The sequence below is a fragment of the Fusarium tjaetaba genome (genome assembly GCF_013396195.1).
Source record: "Fusarium tjaetaba strain NRRL 66243 chromosome Unknown NRRL66243_c0000064, whole genome shotgun sequence".
In the NCBI taxonomy this organism is placed as follows: domain Eukaryota; kingdom Fungi; phylum Ascomycota; class Sordariomycetes; order Hypocreales; family Nectriaceae; genus Fusarium; species Fusarium tjaetaba.
The window spans coordinates 61,794-80,570 of record NW_023501260.1 but is presented as its reverse complement, the minus strand read 5'-3'; the positions used below and the strand labels follow the sequence as shown (position 1 = coordinate 80,570).

General features: G+C 48.3%; 8 protein-coding genes across 8 annotated transcripts; 2 read left to right on the top strand and 6 right to left on the bottom strand.

The window, feature by feature from the left end:
- Positions 1 to 118: 118 nt before the first annotated feature.
- FTJAE_3391 (uncharacterized protein) lies at positions 119 to 1,102 on the bottom strand (the record flags this gene model as incomplete). Its single annotated transcript, XM_037349683.1, has 1 exon — positions 119 to 1,102. One exon carries the CDS (start codon positions 1,100 to 1,102, stop codon positions 119 to 121), a length of 984 nt encoding a protein of 327 aa, XP_037209524.1.
- A 541-nt stretch (positions 1,103 to 1,643) lies between these two features.
- On the top strand, positions 1,644 to 2,910 carry FTJAE_3390 (alcohol dehydrogenase; the record flags this gene model as incomplete). Its single annotated transcript, XM_037349682.1, has 4 exons — positions 1,644 to 1,868; positions 1,935 to 2,294; positions 2,356 to 2,511; positions 2,563 to 2,910. The coding sequence occupies 4 exons, from the start codon at positions 1,644 to 1,646 to the stop codon at positions 2,908 to 2,910; spliced, it is 1,089 nt and encodes a 362-aa protein (XP_037209523.1).
- A 42-nt stretch (positions 2,911 to 2,952) lies between these two features.
- Positions 2,953 to 4,121, bottom strand: FTJAE_3389 (C6 zinc finger domain protein; the record flags this gene model as incomplete). Its single annotated transcript, XM_037349680.1, has 3 exons — positions 2,953 to 3,606; positions 3,656 to 3,790; positions 3,843 to 4,121. The coding sequence occupies 3 exons, from the start codon at positions 4,119 to 4,121 to the stop codon at positions 2,953 to 2,955; spliced, it is 1,068 nt and encodes a 355-aa protein (XP_037209522.1).
- An 863-nt stretch (positions 4,122 to 4,984) lies between these two features.
- Positions 4,985 to 5,977, bottom strand: FTJAE_3388 (dodecenoyl delta-isomerase; the record flags this gene model as incomplete). The annotated part of the gene is made up of 4 exons (XM_037349679.1): positions 4,985 to 5,525; positions 5,578 to 5,638; positions 5,699 to 5,786; positions 5,861 to 5,977. 4 exons carry the CDS (start codon positions 5,975 to 5,977, stop codon positions 4,985 to 4,987), a joined length of 807 nt encoding a protein of 268 aa, XP_037209521.1.
- Positions 5,978 to 6,546: 569 nt separating this feature from the next.
- On the top strand, positions 6,547 to 8,217 carry FTJAE_3387 (AMP-binding enzyme; the record flags this gene model as incomplete). The annotated part of the gene is made up of 1 exon (XM_037349678.1): positions 6,547 to 8,217. One exon carries the CDS (start codon positions 6,547 to 6,549, stop codon positions 8,215 to 8,217), a length of 1,671 nt encoding a protein of 556 aa, XP_037209520.1.
- Positions 8,218 to 8,713: 496 nt separating this feature from the next.
- On the bottom strand, positions 8,714 to 11,298 carry FTJAE_3386 (cutinase transcription factor 1 beta; the record flags this gene model as incomplete). Its single annotated transcript, XM_037349677.1, has 6 exons — positions 8,714 to 9,347; positions 9,397 to 9,579; positions 9,635 to 10,272; positions 10,326 to 10,406; positions 10,456 to 11,020; positions 11,126 to 11,298. The coding sequence occupies 6 exons, from the start codon at positions 11,296 to 11,298 to the stop codon at positions 8,714 to 8,716; spliced, it is 2,274 nt and encodes a 757-aa protein (XP_037209519.1).
- Positions 11,299 to 11,778: 480 nt separating this feature from the next.
- Positions 11,779 to 15,332, bottom strand: FTJAE_3385 (4-coumarate ligase; the record flags this gene model as incomplete). Its single annotated transcript, XM_037349676.1, has 11 exons — positions 11,779 to 11,998; positions 12,051 to 12,154; positions 12,206 to 12,795; positions 12,850 to 13,037; positions 13,092 to 13,323; positions 13,390 to 13,471; positions 13,520 to 13,704; positions 13,757 to 13,867; positions 14,126 to 14,136; positions 14,213 to 15,224; positions 15,275 to 15,332. The coding sequence occupies 11 exons, from the start codon at positions 15,330 to 15,332 to the stop codon at positions 11,779 to 11,781; spliced, it is 2,793 nt and encodes a 930-aa protein (XP_037209518.1).
- Positions 15,333 to 16,040: 708 nt separating this feature from the next.
- FTJAE_3384 (UDP-galactose transporter) lies at positions 16,041 to 18,525 on the bottom strand (the record flags this gene model as incomplete). The annotated part of the gene is made up of 4 exons (XM_037349675.1): positions 16,041 to 17,374; positions 17,437 to 17,767; positions 17,826 to 17,966; positions 18,022 to 18,525. The coding sequence occupies 4 exons, from the start codon at positions 18,523 to 18,525 to the stop codon at positions 16,041 to 16,043; spliced, it is 2,310 nt and encodes a 769-aa protein (XP_037209517.1).
- Positions 18,526 to 18,777: the final 252 nt, after the last annotated feature.

The following is an 18,777-nucleotide window of genomic DNA, read 5'->3' as shown; positions in this document are numbered from 1 at the left end:
AAATCAGTCAAGATCGTCACACGGGCAGCTTTCAAGAAGAGACTCGGGGGAGTGTTTATTACATATTACAGGACATCATGGATAAGGTAGTCTCGAGATACAGGCATTTCTAAAAATTCTATCGCTGGTCTTCCAGGAAATTTATCACAGCGGCACGAGCCCTGATTGACTCCAGGATCACCGGGTCCCAATTGAAGCCATGCCACATTCCTTCCGAGACTAGAAGCTCGACCTTCACACCAGCCTCCCTCAGTTTCCAATAGAACCGTATCCCATGGCTAAGTGCAAAATCCCTCGTCCCAACTGTGATGACTGTCGGCGGGAAAGACTCATCGTAGTCAGCGTAAACAGGCGAATAAAGAGGATCCGTCACATCAATTCCCTCAGGGGCATAGTTCTGCGATACCATGCCAGTGAGAAGACTAACCGGCATGATATCGCGCCCCAAAGAGTTGAATACCATTGAATCGCCAGCTCCACTTAGGTCGAGAGCAGGCGTGCAGAGGTACATCCCAGCTGTCGGCATCGGAAGCCCTTTTTGTTTCGCGACAAGAAGCATGGAGACGAGAATCTGCGCACCCGATGAACATCCCATGGCGTGAATATCGGAAGGATCAACAGGAGTGCCACCTGGAGGGCCATTTTGGAGAAGCTCGCGGTACACAGCAAGACATTGATCTCGAGCTTCAGGGTACTTGGCCTCAGGAGATTTCGTGTAGTCGACCGAGTAGACACGAACACCAAGCTCAACAGCCATAGTAAGCGCAGCTCTATCTCTAGGACTGCCCATGATGAACGCTCCGCCAAAGACGTTGAAGAGTATCTTCTTCTGTTTCTCAGGCTTGATGACTGATGGTTCAATAACGATCACTGAAACGCCCGCAATGAGAGTCCCAGTGATTTGTATCTTGTGCTTCTCGATCAAGAGGGATTCTCCTGGAGCTGTCTTTTCTGTAAAGCCCTGTCGCAGACCTGGGACGCGACATGGTGATGTTATAAAGGATGAGATGGTATTGGCTAGTGGAGGATGGCGGATCTTGGTGAGAAACTCGACTGCTTCAGGGCTTAGAGTCGCTTTCTGACCTTCTGTGAGGGACACCATTATGATAGGAAGGAATCTGAGATGCAAAGATAAAGTGAGAGTCTTGGAGGTGCTGGAATATGTCGTACTCTGTCTGGGTCCTGATGACTTTATATTTTTCACAGTGAATCGCCCAGGTCTCTTATTGCCGACTTGCTCATTTCTCGTCTACTAAGTCCGCAAGTGCAGATCATACTTCTCCGCCATTTCCGTACCTCTCTTCCCCATAGGCAATTGCACTGCCGTCAGCGGTGAGTTTATCGTCGTTGGTAAGCTGAAACCCGAGACTAAAATTCGTGGCTTGGAGCCATATTGGGCTTAGTTCGGATCATGCAGCCTGAACCGGATTAGCTTCTCTCGTAGCATGGAACCATTCTTGGATTAGCGGGCAATCTCTTGGATCCCTGTAGTCCTTCAGCTTGTGAACGGACAGCGGATCACAAATTCATTACTGCAATACAGGAGGTTACAAAAGGTTCACATCAAAGTCATTCCAAATGATGAATCTTAAGAGAAAATCAACTGTCAACTCATATCGATAGCACATCGCTTTACTCTCATCATGTCCTCCTCTCAACACGGCTATGTCAAAGACCTTCTCATTCAGCCCCAAGCAACAAGCATGGGTTATACCAGACTTGGTCGTTCTGGTTTGAAGATTTCCAAGATCATTCTTGGAGCCATGTCTTATGGAAGCAAAGATTGGCTCAAGTGGGTTCTCGAGGAAGATGAAGCCCTGCCTCTCCTCGAACACGCCTTCAAAGCCGGCATCAACACCTGGGATACGGTAAGTGAATGGCCTTCCCTTTCGTCAAAGGACATAGAGAATTGAACACTGATATCCTTTCTACAGGCTGATCTTTATTCGAACGGTGTCTCCGAAGAAATCATCGCCAAAGCGTTGGCAGTGTACAACATTCCCCGAGAGCGCGTCGTGATCATGACCAAATGCCGGTTCGCCACCAGTGCCCCCGGCGAGCCTCAACTGTCTGTCTTTGCTGCTTCCATCAATGATGGGGAGATGGTGAACAGAGCTGGACTGTCACGCAAGCATATCTTTGATGCAGTACAGGCTAGTGTCAAGAGGTTGGGCACTTACATTGACGTTCTGCAGATCCAGCGTATGGACCCAGATGTCCCGCGGGAGGAGATCATGAAAGCTTTGAACGACGTGGTAGAACTTGGATTGGCACGTTATATTGGAGCTAGCTCTGTAAGTCAAATCTCAGTTATCTCTCCGTTGATCCCATGGTGGCTAACATCTGCGACTGAAGATGCCTGCTTGGGAATTCCAAGCGCTGCAGAATGTGGCAGACAAGAATGGCTGGCATAAGTTCATTTCGATGCAGAACTACTATAACCTTCTCTACCGAGAGGAAGAGCGAGAGATGATGCCATACTGCAAAGACACAGGAGTTGGTTGTATTCCCGTGAGTCCAACCTTAAATGATACCATGTTGCGTTATTAATATTTATTACAGTGGTCTCCCAACGCACGGGGTGTCCTCGCTCGTCCCTGGAACGGCCTTGACGAAAAGACTTCGTTGAGGACACAGTATGACCAAACACTTGGTCGACTCTACGATCGAGAGAACGAAGCAGACAAGGCTACAGTTGACATTGTGGAGGAGGTGGCTAAGGCGAGAGGAGTTCCCATGGCGGTAATTGCGACTGCATGGTGCTTGCATAAGGGAGTCAATCCGATCATCGGCTTGAACAGCAAGGAGCGCATTGATGAAGCGGTGCTGGCTGCTGACATCACGCTGACGGATGATGAGGTTGCAAAGCTTGAGTCGGCTTACCGACCGAAGTCTGTTACTGGATATTAGATCGCTGTGAACTGCTGTTATTGTAGAGTGTATATAGATGGATCAAGAGTACAATGGCTGAATCATTGTGGCCTCCATTATTGCGTTGAACTTTTCCATCCATTTCTTGGTCCATTGATGATAGTGGCGAGGTAATGCCGAGTGAGCAATGGGTAAGGCAAATCTCATGGTTTGTGTGCCGCAGTATCCGGCGTGCAGGCAGTAATCCACAGACATACAGATTACGGTCGCGAGGCCTTGGTTCTCCGAGTCATCTCTATCGCAAGTATCCAAGAGAGCGATTGATTGATTGAGAACGATCATATATGCATAATATGCAACAATAATAGTGGCTGACATGACATCGTGATATTCGTAACGTGAATGGAACGGGTAGCCCTCTGATACTGGGGATACACCGCGAGGTTCTCTCAATTTGTTATCTTGAGATATATACTCATGATACCACTGCCTCATGTCTCGCCGAAGCTGTCGCGCCGTTGACAGGAGAGCGTTTCGTCTTTCATCAGAGATAGCCCTGTCACAAAGACTCATCCGACTCTGCAGCCCTGGGATAAGAGCAAAGTAGCCGAAGATCCGATGGTACATATCGGGTGATGCTGGCAACAGAGGAAACTCGATCAGGCCATCTGGGATATTCTGCCAGCCTTCTGACTCCAAAATGCAAGGCTTCCCAGAGGTCAAAGCTTCAGAAATCTGAGAAGATGTCAGTGTTTGTATAGTAGGTTGTAGAATGTAGACTGACAATTGCTCCGCGACATGCAAGAAACATTGAGTACTCGAACGCAGACTCGTAACACCGCTGAGAACCCCGAAGCTGCATAAGTCGAGCAGCACCGCCAGCATGCCTTATCCACGCATAACCAACATTGACAAAGGTCTTTAGATTCTAATGTCAGCTTCAGAAGACCAGATCAGGCATAGGGAAATACCTCAAAGTGCCCAAGGAGGACAGTCGCGCAGAGCACATTCGAACTAACTTGCTCTTTGGCATCATCAATAGCTGTAGCCAGACTTCTCACGGCGCATAGATACGAGATCTCTGCATTCCGCAATGCGATGGGATCCCCGTAGAGTTTTGCGAAATATGCCCATGCTACCGACATAGCAGCATGGTCCAGGACTGCACTGCCACCGAGTCGAGGTGGAAGATGCCATAACCAGCTGCCGAGAAATGAGATTTGCACTGTCGAGGAGCCAAGCGGAAACATGGCTGACACGAAGGAAGAGAGTATTTGGTCGCGCTCCGCCTTGCAGCTGCTTGGCTGGCTAAGCCTAACATCAGGGCTTGTTTCTTGGAGATGAAGCAAATCTCTACTATGACGGGCTGCAAACTTAGACGTTTCATCTGTTGATGGGGTCACAGAGGCCTGAGCTTTGCGTCTTGTGCGTCGGACTTTAGGCCCTTCATCAACAAACTTCATCTGCCGTACATAGCCTGGACAAGTCCGCCCGCCTCTTCGGCACTGGGAACAGCTCGGTCTTTTTTCATCACACTGTCCCTGAGCTTAGATTTGATACTGCGAAAGGAAAACTGTGAGACTTCTTCATACCTTGACACTTCGCTGGAGACATAAGCGACATCCTTTGCTTGTCGGTACACCGACCATCGCGAATTGCAAGCAATCTTATCGAGGAGCGCATTAGAGCATTAGAGTATTTTATCGCGTGATTTATTGAGCCCCGGGTCTCTTCACTGTGTGCGGAGCGAGGGTTGAGTGATATGTTTGAAGGTCATGTCAGCTTTCTAAGCAAGTATGGGTTTGGCTGACATCTGACTCGGCGCACTTGCTCGCTTATCTTATCGCTACCCGAGCGGTGATGGTGGACTGTGGCTGGTCACCCTGTACCGCATTTAATATTAATTACGGCGTCATGCTTCGCTTCAGCCCTAACGACCTTACATCCTTTACAATCAAGTCGATCATTAACTGCTTAATTCTGTAAATTTAATGAAAATGCAAATGAGACGAAACAGCCCAGTGTCTGAGTCCGAGAGAGCTTAGAAAGCTACGTGAAAGCCTCCGTTTGTTGACGCGGTCGAAAATCTTAGTCGGGTTTACGCTGAAAGACGTCAAAGATTGCCTCTTGTCGCCAATCTCAGCTTCTTCGCCTTTTGCTCGATAGCAAACTTTTGCACAGCTTCCTTCGTCTCGCTACCAGCAGCCAGCCTTGTAAACAATTCCAACTCCAAGTCGTTCGCTCGGTGCAACTCCTCCTTGAAGTATGATGTCACCAAGCTCTTGTTCGCCTTCAAGGAAATCGGCGGAAGCTCAGCCACTCTGTGTGCGATGCCGAGGACCGTGTCGAGGAAACCAGCAGCTGGGAGGATCTTGCTGATCAAGCCGGTGGATTCAAGCTCCTGGGCGGTCATTCTTTCTCCTGTAAGAATAAGATGAGATGCTTTTTGACGTCCAAGGGCGTGGGCAAAAGTAAAGCTAGAGCAGGCTTCAGCGGCAAGACCCCATTTCACAAACGGCGTGAAGAAGTATGCGTCAGGAACGGAATATACCAGATCAAATAACCCGAGACTACTAGTACCGTAGCCCACGCCAGGACCGTTAACGGCGGCGATAAGAATTTTATCGCAATCAATCATAAGCTTGTTCATGGTGCTGCAAGGGCATATTAGCTCGTAGTTGCGCGATGAAAGGAGCTCTCGCGTACTGAAGTAGAGCCGGGCCCTCTGGGTTGGCAGAGGATTGTTGCTGATCTGATAAATCCATCCCTTGATGTAATGTTAGATCTTATGATTATCAAACTCACGATATAAAACTATAGAACGTACCGGCGCTGAAGAAGCCCCCCTTGCCTGTTTGAATAAGTACCTTGACGTTATCATCTGCTAAGAGACGCGTGTAAGCATCCAAGAGCTCCTAAATCGCGATGCAGTGTGTCAGTCTTATTCCTGTGGATGTTGTTAATTCAGATACACATATCATTGCATTACCTTCATTGTGTCGGTATTGATGGCATTTGCAACTTCTTGACGGTCATATGAGATGATAGCGACACCATCTTCCCGTATTTCCGTGGCTATGTGCTGGGATCGTTTAGATAAAGTCATGATCAGATAGTACGATAAGTCGAGTGCTGTTCAGATTTAATAGAGTTAGTAGAGTTATTTAATATCTATCTATTGTACTATCAAAAAGTGAAGTCTCTTTCATTGCTTCAGTCTTACTATATAGAGTATAAGTAGCCGAGGTGAAAAGTTGGGGCCGAAATGACAGAACCCCGCGTTCTGCTTCACTGATCTCCAGAGATCACCTGGGATGGTCGCCCTGTAAGGTTCTAGGTTAGTGGGAAATTACCTGAAGCCGGGATAAAAGCTCGGTACAATAATAATACTGTTTCCGGTTAGTTCTCCTTGATACCTTCTGCATGGCAGGACATGCATAGGACATGCATAGAATAAGTAACAGTATAGGAATATAGTACCTCTATTACTCCTAGGACTGAAGCTCGGTTAAATAGCAATACTGCTTCTGGTTAGTAAATTTACCGGAGTTGCAGGGTGATAAATACCTAGCAGAATGCCATATTCTTAAGATGTCATCAAGGCATCTCAAGACCATCAACTATCATAATACTATTCTACACTGCTTACCAATTCTATACATCTCTTGAAGCACTATGTCGATCTATAAATCCAATATTCAAGTTGAAATCCCACGGAATCTCAGCCTCACGGAGCTTTTGCACTCCAGTGCAAGATCGCCACCAGTGCCTGACAGCCACATTGTCTTCGAAGATGATTTGCAAGGGAGACAGCTTACCCTTGGAGAACTTCGGAAGAGTGCAGGAGCAATCGCATTCGCATTGCAGGAATATTACCAGCCAAAAGATCAAACCCGATGGACCGTGATTCTTCCGAATTGCGTGGCATTGATCGAAGCGGCTCACGCCATCCTATGGCTTGGTGGAGTTTTTTGCCCCGTCAACCATCAGCTACCCGTCCAAGACTTTGCTCATGCACTCTCACTGACACAGTCCGAGTATATCATCGCCTACGGACCCCTCGTCGCCAAAGTCAAAGAGGCTATTGGTTTAGCAAAGCGGAAGCATCCTGGGTTTCAAACGCCGCATATACTGGTAGCATTGGCTCCAAAATATTCTTCTTCTTACAGAGATCTCTACGAGAACATACGCTATGACAAGATCCTACCCGTGCCGCACTACAACAACACAGAAAACCGGCTCGCCAGTATTCACTTGTCGTCAGGCACGACAGGTCTCCCAAAAGGAGTCAAAATATCACATCTTAATTATATCGCGAATGTGCATCAACTATTTGCACATGACCCTGAGCGTTGGACTATGGAAGAATCTGTTGTTGCCATCACACCATTCGTTCACCTAGCCAACGGGACAGTCCCCTTCTTTCTCGGGCCCTGGACAGGCATAAAGCACATAATCATGAGCTCACCTGAAAAGTTCTGGGAGACGACGCAGAGAGCACGACCTACCACGATCCAGCTTGTGCCCCCTATCGCTCGAGACCTTTTCCTTCATGAACGCGACAAGACCTACGATCTCTCTAGCGTGAAGAGAGTCAGTCCAAGTATCGGGAATGCCACGGCAGAAGAAGTTGAGAAGTACTTTGGGCCAGGGAAATGGGCCCTTCTGAACATGTATGGCATGACTGAGGCGGCTTGCTGGATTACGGCGACCAGGACGACAGATCCTGTGGCACCAGACGAGATTGGAACTCTTCTCCCTGGGATTGAGGCAAGGCTTATCACCGAAGACCGCGAGGATACGCCTACTGGAGGGCCAGGGGAGCTCTGGCTTCGGGGACTCAACATCACCAAAGGCTACCTGGACAACGAAAGTGCCAACCAGCAAGCGTTCCCTGAGGGTGATTGGTTCAATACTGGTGACGTTGTTTCCATCTCTTCTCAGGGTACTTTCAAGCTTGTAGGGCGAACAAAGGAGCTCATCAAGTACAACGGGTTCCAAGTGAGTCCCTCGGAGCTGGAGCAGTACATCTCAGCCCACCCTGCAGCTGCCTACTGCGCCGTGTCATATACATTGGATCCCCACAACAACGAATTGCCAACCGCATATATTGTCCTGAAGGATGGTGAGTCGGATGAGGCAACGAAGCTTGCACAGCTCCGTGAGATCCATGAACTCGTAGACAGCCAGGTGGCAGGATACAAGAAGCTTCGAGGAGGGGTATGGGAAGTATCAAAGATTGCGAGGAATGCAACTGCAAAGATCATCCGACGAGAACTGCATTCGCACAATACAGGATTGGTGTCAAGATTGGAATATGGAAGGGCGGCTGGGTCTAAGCTTTGAAGATTTTATTTGGGATATGAAGTCTTATCAGTTCACAACCGCCGTATAATGCAATTCCTATGACTTGCTCTTCTCTGGTAGCGCTTAGTGGATTTACACCATCAGGACCTCCGTAATGATGAATGTTAACACAAGCTCATTGCATTGCATTCCCCCGGATCTGCCTAACGTCACCGTGTAAACGCCAATATGAATATTTGTGAATTTCATCACAAACTGTGAGCCGGATGTGTTATGCGCAGTCAAGACTTATAGCTGGGAGCTTAAATGAGCACAAAGAACTTGGTGAATATCATCACCCAACGGGACCTGCGTCGATGTTGGCCGGTCATCCTGTAGATTGACGAGCTTTTCTCAACGAATCTACTGTGGACCAGCACGCGAGGGGGTCGATAATTGAGCTCTTGATGGAGACAGTCAGTTCTTTAATATAAAGGAATGGCAAGACGCTCAATGCTATTCAAATCCAACCTCATATCTCGCTGTTCAATCCATCCTACAAGTTCAATTCAAACATGTCCAGAAACTCAGGAGTATGAAAATGATCCATATCCAGGTCATATCCATCCAGATTTCCAATTTCGTCTAATATGTCAGATTTCATAACACAGAAATCGTCAATCTGCATCTTTGCTTCCTCATCTATAAGTGTTTTGTCGCAGGCACCAGAAGTGGTCTGGCTCTCTGGTAGAGCATCAACACCAGCCAACACAATGCTCGGACTCGACAACTGCACTGTGGCCAGTAATAGGCTGAGTGAAGAATCCTCCGCGTAAGACCCAACGGCCAAGGACAGATCAATGGTTCGTGAGAGGCGGAAGTAGAGAATAGGTTCCTGTGATAGGAAGCTACCCCAGCCATCCGCAGCATGGAAAGAATCGAATTCTTTGGGGCAAATCGCGCTGCTGCAGCTGGCATCTGGTGTAGTCACAGCCTGAGAAGTGGCAGAGTCAATGGCTGCGCGGATATACGCCCAGACAGTATCGACACCATCGTAAATGTTCTGTAGTCCTTTCATGGCTTCCATGTATATATTGAGTCTGCCCTGCTTCCGCGCTGTCTGTGATGGTTGCTTTGCAAGCTTGACATCCAGAACATGCAGCATTAGAGGTAGCGCTGCGTACGCAATACTGGATAAATGTCAGCCCCATTAGGTGCGGAACAAAGGTCTCGACTTACATGCTGATTGGAAGAAATCTTGCGACCTTGAGTTGAACTAGCTCCTTCAAGTTATCTGTGATTCCCAGTATAGCATCTTCTAGTTGAAGCCGCGTCTGATGTAACTTGTCGTCCATACCAGCGCCTGGCGAAGTAAGACTGACGACGAATGCCTCATATTGATATAGCGCGACACGGGCGGAGCTTGATAAAAGGATATGGTTAGAAATCAGTATTGAAATGGAGTGTGTAAACTTACTGATAGTATATGTACACCAGATTTGTGTACAGAACGAGCGATTTCTCAGTACTTATGATCCCCGCGGGGGTAGGGAACTGGATGGCCGCCTTATCAAACCAGGCATTTAGACTGATCTCGCAAAACTTGATAGACTCTTCGATCTGTTTGTGGTTTTGGATTATTGGTGATATGGCATCTACAGCGGAGAAGCCCATCCCATAAACGGTTTGAACGACACTGGCAAACGGTATAGCCAAGTCGCAAAGGCTGATAAACAGCTGGACTAAACTCCGCTTGGTGCTCTGTGAGTATACCTGAGATCCCTGAATCTCTTTCTCAAAGTCGTCCTCAGTCAAGTGCTCCAGAGTCGGATTTATTGAAGCGATGTGTAACTGTCTCCGAACACCGAGAGGCAAAATACGATCGCGGACTATGCAGCACCACCAGAGCCTCTTGAGCCTGTTAGTTGTAGTAGAGTCTTGGTCTGGCCTTTTGTGGAACTGATCCGCTCCAGCGCCCTGCGCGAGTTGAATAGCTGTCGAAAGGAATATGGAGTTGTTCCTGGCTCGGTCTCTTGCTCTGATGTAGTAGGATAGCAAGAGTGCTCCCTGCGCATTAGAGGCAACGTCATCGCTGGAGCAGATATCTAGCAGAAGCTATGGAGAAGTCAGGTTCAACGATCGATGACTTGGGTGTCAGTACGGTTTACCTTGGCGCGACGAAAGTATCTCTCTCCAGCATTATGTCTTGAGGTGAAACCAAGGTATTTCAAAGTTGAGAAGGGGACGAACTTCTATAAGTTAGCTAGCTTACGGGTGATAATATCTCGGGCAACTCACACTGGAGGCAGCGAACAGCATTGCCTGGAACAGAAATAGTGATATAGTAGGCTCCCCGCAGGGCTCCTTATCACCAGAGTAAACAGCCCAAAAGTCGGCCTCGTCCAGTAGGGGAAGACCAGGATGCACGTGTAGAAAGTACTCTCGAATGAAGTCATCCAGGGAGTCTGGCGTAGGAACGCTCAGACACATCTGAGACTCAAGATAATGAACATCACTGGGTTCAAGGCCAGACATGTCGAGGGTGAGGAATGGGTAATAGGTGTATGTGATATGTGATTTGGTGTTTGGTGCTGCACTTTGACGTGATATCGTGCCACCTGGGACTGCGCAAGGTTCATGTTCATGATGTTCTTGGCCTGGAATTATCGACTGCTGCCTCGCTTTCTCGGTACATCCCGTTGCGGCTGTTACTTCTTCAACGTTCTCAAAGCATGTTGATGGGCTCTCCGGGGTAGAATCCGACCGGGTCTCAAATACCAAAGAGGCTTCACCTTGTTCAAGGCCAAACGAAGACTTTGGACTCACGACCGCAGTATCGCTTCTTGTTTGTTGCTGTTGGAAGCTATTTCTAAACACCACAGGCTTTGGTCTCCCCGTTATGACTGATGGTCTTTTGCGGCTTTTCTGGTGAATAATCCCGCCGTGCTACTAGGGGGACAGAACTTACTATTTGGCCCTCCGGGCTATGACGGTGCACTCAGTATCGTCAAGCGCACAATTGGTACACCTTCCGGGATTTCGGACAACATCGCAGCGGACTTTTCTAACGCGACAGTTCATACAAGCTTTGGAGGCTCGTCTTCGCGAAGGCGCTGATTTAGGAGTTTCTGATTCCTGCATGGTTAGGTTGCAAATGGTAATGTGTTCCTGGCGATGATGTGACAATGAAAGTTCAACTGGGTAGGTAATGCATAGAAGAGGAACCTGGCTGGCCGGAGAGTTTAAACGTGGGGTAGCATTTCGCGGGGTCAAATCTGGGGAAGTTGAGAGAAAGCAAAGTATATTCCAGCAGTGACTCGGACTCCTAATTAAGTCAGACTATTCCGATAATGACACGACGTGCTTCTGTCACCGACACAATGACCAGTAAAAGCTGCCAGATATCACTAGTTTCAGAATAAACTTCACCACCGGAATCCTCGGACTGTCTCGTAAAAACAAACGGTTCAAATTGCTGATCAGTACAACCCTCGATCTTGGCGACCTGCAGTTAGTGTCACCAGACCGATCAACCATTCTCCACCGGCTCAAAATTTCTGCCGAGGGTGAAATTTCCACCGAAAATCTCCTAATCAGGACAAGTTCCCCCCCGCGAATTGATCATAGACGAGGACTAGGGTCCTTGCTAGCGAAGCCATCTTTGATCAAGCGTCGAAGAATCTTGCCAGACGGGGATTTTGGAATGGCGTCGGTGAAGACAATGCCACCTGTGATTCGTTTAATGGGCGAGAGACGCTTGTCCATGAATGAGAGGATGGACTCGGCTGTTGCATCTGGCTTCTTTCGCACGATATGAGCCTGAGGATGTTCATGTCCGTCTCTGTTGAGTGGTTATTAGTGGAGTATTGTTGTGATGGAGGGTGTTTGCATACCGTAGAACTCGAATGACTGCGCAGTCTTGGACACCGTCGTGTTCCAAAAGATGGCCTTCTAGTTCTGATGGTGCGACCTGGAATCCCTTGACCTTGATGAGTTCCTAGTATTCCCTGTCAGCGCATGTCATGTGCAAGTTCCCGCCGACACAAACCTTTTTGCGATCAACGATAGTAATCAGCCCAGTCTTATCAACCTTGACAATGTCCCCAGTCTTGAGCCATCCATCATCAGTGAAAGTCTCCTTGGTAGCAGCAGGGTTCTTGTAGTAACCCTTAAACACATTGGGTCCGGCAAGTATAGCCTCACCCTCCTCATCATAACCAACAGCCTTGCCATTCTCATCAATGATTTGAAGCTGCATATTGGCCACCAAGTATCCAACGCTTCCATGAGAGGGATCAAACTCATCAGGCCCAAAGATGGAAATCGACATAGTAGCCTCACTCATGCCCCATCCTTGACGGCTGCGAGCGCCGGTTTTGCTGAAGAGTGCCTCAAGTCGCTTTTCGACATCGGCTTGGAGTGGTGCTGCTCCACAGACAAGGAACTTGACACTAGAGAGATCGTACTGAGAAACAAGAGGACTCTTGACGAGCATGGATACTACTGGTGGCGCGAAGATTAGGTAAGTTACTTTGAACTTCTGGATCGTGCTGAGGAATGACTTCAGATCAAACTTGGGCATTACGACAGTTGTGCAGCATCGCTTTACGTTCAAGATGCAAAAGGTGATAAGGCCCACTAAGATCGCCCGTTAGCTTATATCACGAGTGTCAAGTGAGGGGGGTTACCTACTGGCATGGTAAAATGGGAGAAAGGCGCAGTGAACATCGTTGGCTGCAAAGGTTGGGTCATTCTTGCGCTTCCTCGCCACGCGGTCAAGATGTAGATTCTGCTCCGCGTTGGCGACCAAGTTGCGATGGGTGATCTCACACGCTTTCGGGAGACCGGTTGTGCCACTGCTGAAGTTGAGGACTGCTAGTCTAAGGGAGATGTCAGTGTCCGTTGACTTCGAGAGAGCTCTGCTGGCATCATACTTATTAGCAAGAACTTTGGGGTCTGAAATCCTCTCCCAAGAGTAAGTTCCGTGACCCAGAAGACTTTGGAAGGATGAAACCCCATGGACTGAGCTGCTGCCCTTGGAGTCGATGAGGACCAAGGAATTTGGTGGTAAGCCTGCAGCCTTTGCAGCTTTCTCGGCCATCTCGAGTCGGGGGCTATCGGTGACGATGCATTTGGCGCCCGAAACCGTGAGCTGATTGACCAGTTCTGTGTGGTTTAGCCAATATCGGATTATCTAAGAACAGTATCATCGAGGGCCTGCTCGCGACTTACCGGAGTATGTATATGTCGGATTAGCTCCAGTGAAGACTCCCCCAGAGGCAATTGATGCAAGAATTACTGCTGGGTAGAGAATCTGCGACAATCAGCCAAGGCAAAATATGCGACGAGAAAAGTCACTGACGGAATTTTCGCAAAACCCCAAGATGACATCGCCGTCTCGTACTTTGAACGTGTGCCGCAATCCAGCAGCTATGGATTCAACCATGTGCTTAAGCTGTGCTTTGTTAAGTTGCTTAGTCGAGTCATGAGCCTCTACATATACAGGCTTGTCTGAAGAAGCTTGTTGTGACTCCTCCGACCATAAATCTTCACAGGGTGAGCAATCAATATGCCTGAGGCTAGGGAGCAAAGTGCATACCGAATATGTAAGTGAGGAGGTCCACATCAGGAATGGGAATATCATATCGGGAGGTGAAAATCATGGCGAAGATCTGGAGGGTACTAATGCTGGATGGGATTTGTTGAAGTGCTGTAATGAATAGCTGGCCAGTAAGTAATAGGGACTATGAATTGATGTACTTAAATAGTAAAAGGCATATATGGGCTTCTTGTAAGTAGTTCCCTACCCAAACGAGTTTCTACTATTGCCATGGGTAAATTGCGGCGCCAAATTTAGCCTCGGCTGAATTTGGTGCATCACCAAGTCGCGAGCGTCGCGACCACGGCACAGGGAGCAACCGACCACCCTAAGATATACACATCTAGTCATAGAACGTACTAAACTTACCTAAAATTGTCCTAAAATTAGTTTAATTAATCTATTATTTGTCAAAATACGTTGGATTATTCCATCCATCAACCTATACATTTCCACCAGATCATCGTCTCCCAATATGGATCAACCTGATCTTCGTCAAATGCTTCATTATTAGCCCTCGCCAGAGCTCGCCGAATAGCTTGCCAAGAATAGCCATTGGTGTCAATCCCAACCTCTTGGGCATGCTCCACGACCTTGCTGACCCAAGCTTTACGGTGCATATCCTGTTCTTGTCTCAGACTCTCAGCCAAGTCAAGATTATCCTTGTTGCAATTCATCTCCTTCGTAGTAAGATCCCAGATAAACGAAATGGCATCATCTATCTTGACCCGTACGACCTCAGATTCTTCCCCATCCTGGTAATCTTCACGGTTGACGTTAAGCGCCAGACCAGCGTCGAAGAGAGGCAAGAAGCTAATCGGAGTGGAAAGGTGGGAATCGTCGCCTGTTTTGACTAGTAGAACAGTATGGCCTGAGACCTGGTTGGCGCGAAACTGGCTGCGAAGCGCCATCCAATCTCCATTCACGCGTTCTGGAACTCGAGGGGGGTTGGTGTAGCCAGCTAGACTCTGGTTGTCCACGACCATATAGATTGCACAGAAGAGCGGTCGCATTAGATAGCCATGATTCTTGAGAGTTTGAACTGATGGGTTGACTGACTGAGAAGCAAAAGTCGAGTGATCTCTGCCTTGTTCAAAATGGACAAGGTCATCAAGATGTACAGAGAGTGTACTTGTCAGGTCCCTGTGAAATGAGGATAGCGCATCTAAAGATGCAGTGTGCTTCCTGGAAATTCGAAGCGGCTTTGCAAGAAAGCCTCCACGTTGGAATGGCGGACGTCCTTTGTGCAAATGCAGCCATGCACGGTATAAGTAACGACCGATATAACCCAAGTCCATGTCCTCAACAGTATGCGCATCAATATACACTGCAATCTCCTTATTCAAGAATTGGAATGCTTCTTCTCGATCAATATCGACCTGTGCCGGTTGGCGATATCTGGCGCTCGGAAGATCCGAAGTCCCATACCATCCAACGACGTATTCATTTGCCGAGCGTAGATACAAAGCTGTTTCCTCGAAGAACATGTACTGGAGCTCCTTTTCGATCAAGCCTTACATTTCTTCTGATAACGAGTTCCATGGGAACGATGTCGTTGTGAGATATTTGGAGTCATAGCTAGAACATTCCTCACGATATTGGTCCGAGTCTATCATAGAAGACATGACAAGATATGGGGATTCCGTAAATAGAGAGTATGCATAGTACGAAATTGTAATGATGTCATGCTGTGGGCTTTCATTGGTATCATTTAAGCTTGAGCAGGGAGTCTCCATAATAGTCTTGAGCTCTTGATGAGGTGAGTCAGGTGGAAGGTCGGTATGTTTGTGTATAGATGGTAGGAGAATGGGAGGTATTAAATATGCCAGGCGTGTAGTGACTCGAGAGCTCTGAAGTTTTTATCTCCATTAAAGTTTACTCTGGGGTAGGGTTTTCGGCAGTGTCGCTTCTGGGTAAAACCTTATATCGGGGGAAAAGAATATCGTATTGCCATTCATTATCTGTGTTCGCAGCCTAAAGCTTAACCTTATAGGCCGCCGTCATCCATAGTTTTATCATACCTTGACACCAGCAACTCGGCTCCCAAATGGATCATTGCCAGTAAATATCATGAATTAAGTCGAAGAAGGGCTGATTTTCGAAGATTATACGCACAGATACATTGGTGTTCCGCAAAACTCTACTTCAACAGATCAACTTTATGCCTCCGCATCAGGGCTTCAACATTCTCGGAACCAAGGTATATCTGAAAGTTAAAAGTAACAAGATTCATTGGCTATCGCGCTTTTAACAGTGCAGTCTCATCTAAATATCTATTGGCTAACTATCTTCTCCTCCTCGTCGCTGGCAATTTCGCTTTATCTTCCTCCTTTATTGGCGGAAACATCTCAGTAAGGTTCGCCACATGCGACCCATTCATAGGCTGTCCAAGGTACTTGGCCTCAGCATCGAGCTTTTCGTAAAAAGCCCCCGTCACTTGTTCATTACGGTAATCAAGACGATGACCGCATCGGTAGGTTGTGACATCGTAGATGCTAGGGTTATCCTTGCAGCAGTAGCCCCAGCAGTCCGAGAACAACTCCATCGCCGGCACGTAGGGCGACTCGCGATGGCTTTGCTCGATAATGTGCAGCATTGTTGGGATGCCTACTTCGTGGAAGACATCGAATGACTTGAAGATTGGTGCTGCGATGATGTAGTCCTTGAAGAACTTGCGGGGGATGAAGTAGATGTCACTCCAGCCGACACAAAACTCATTGATGTCGATTTTGAAACCTAGATCCAAATGATCCAGCTGAGCGCTAGCAAGCTGAGCTTTGAGATGGTAGTGAGGACCGCCCCATCCACCCCAGTCATAGCCCTTGGTGTCGTTCATGCAAGAGAACTGGGGTCCTACGGGCTTCATCTCAGGCCATGTCATGGGGAAGTAGATCTTGTTGCGATCGATACCGCCCCAGGCCAGAGGATCGATCCAGGCGTCGAAGTGATAATAAAAGAGCCCATCAATTTCAGGCTCTTGGTCGAGGATCAACTGCATTGTGTCGGCGACTTGCTGATAGATGTGGAAGGTGAGGGTGCTCTGGTCATGGGTGATGTTGTGATACTCTGGCTTGCGTCCTTCATCCTTCATCATATCGGGCATTGAGATGTGAATGTCGCGGAAGAAGGGCTTGTACTTCATGAGAGTCGGTATGCGCTCTGGGTGAACGGAGTTCCATCTGATGAAGGCCATGGTGTTTTTGAAAGGCGATGTGACGATCTTGGGAGCGTCGGCGTCTGGTGCTGTTGCCACCGCGACCGTGCTTGCTTCAACAGGTGCAGTGGCTATAGACTTGGTGGGCATGGCCACTTGGTACATCGCCAGAGCCATCACTGCCATGACCGTGATGAGAGTGTTTATGAAGATGAACAATATCCTCTTGTTCTGAACAACGGCACCAAGTTTGGAAAAGAAGCCTGTCTTGGTATCCGTATCAGATTTTGTGGTGGTGGGCTTTGGAACGGGGTTCTCCATGTAGAGCCAGGTAGCGACAAAGATGATGAATGTTCCCGGGACGACGAGGAAGCTGAGGGATGTGTCTGAGATGAGAGGTGCGAGGTAGAGCAATATTCCGGTCGAGAATGCGGTCGCGAAACACTTGACAAGAGCGTCGGCATCTAGATGGAGAAACGTTGGTCAGCTTACCATTCTTGGAGGATGGAGGGAGGCCTGGACTTACACTTATACACGGCAGTAATTGCGAGGCCGATGAAAACATTGCTCATGATGACCAAGAAGGCGTGGATGCTTCCGTATCCCTCGAAAAAGCTCGGCTCGTTGGAGCTTACGCACTTGATGGTGATGTGACAACAGAAGTTGACAATTGTGCCAGAGGCGTACAAGATCATGTTGTTGGCGTGCAGGCTGGAGTCGTCTGCCTTCAGAAGGACTTGATTGTAGACGCCCGACGAAGCGCTGAGAAAGACCTGGAAAAGAAGAAGGGCGTATGTGTCGAGAGGGTAGAGGGCGCCCTTGCCGGGCTGATATTGGGTGACGATTAGACCACTGAGCTGTAAGGAGTCATTTGTTAGTTGTGGGTTCTCGAGGCGTTTGGAGATTGAGCCGTACCTGCATGGCGATTGCCATCCATTGTGTCTTGGACACCTGCTGATTGAGAGTCGCAATCATGACCAAGGCTGTGATGAGCGTGACGCCGCTTTTCGTCAATTGGATGGTGCCTGGATCTGCCATCTTGTAACTCAAGAAGAGCTGATGAAGCATCATTAGTTATGCTGCAAGTTAGAAACCGAGACAAAGTACTTACCGAATTATTGATAAGAATGTAAATCAGCGCCAGGTTATAGAACCCAAAGCGCACATCATTCCTAACCTCACCACGAACATACCCCCAAAACGTCCGCAGCCCAAAAGGCAACGGCGCCGCAGAATGCCCCGAATCTCTTGACCCCTCATCCTCCGAGTCTAGCGCAGCGTCGCCATCTTTATCCTGAATCTCCAGATCCCGATGCTCATCCGCGAGGCTCGCATACGCCGTATCCGACCCTCTCGTCGAAGGCCCAACGCCCGTCTGCGCTCTGGTCTTACACTCGCGGTAGAAGAATATCGATGACAAAATCAATTTGAGAAACTCGGAGATGGTGATTGACCCCGATGGTGAGAAAGCATATGAACCACCGCTCTGCGCAGTCTTCATGATAACGCCGATGCCGACTTGGATACCGACCAGCCCCAGCGCAGCGATGTACGCTGCTCGTTGGGGGCTGCTGTTGCGCAGCGATAGCTTGCGTAGAAACCGTGTTGCAGACATGATTTGTTTCCGCGTCGTCTGAGTTAGAATGAGCAAAAGAACGGGGGAAAAAAAGTCGAAGTGCGCGGTGAAAGTTTAGTATCACTTTAACAAGTAGCTTACACCTTTGCAAGCGTAACGATAACGATGTTCCTGCGTCGAGAACGCACGCCACAGATATCAGCTCGCCGCCGTTCACATACCTTGAAGATACGCCACATTCCTCACTCGTACAATTTGGCGAATGAGGGTTGAGCACTAACCAGGAACAGG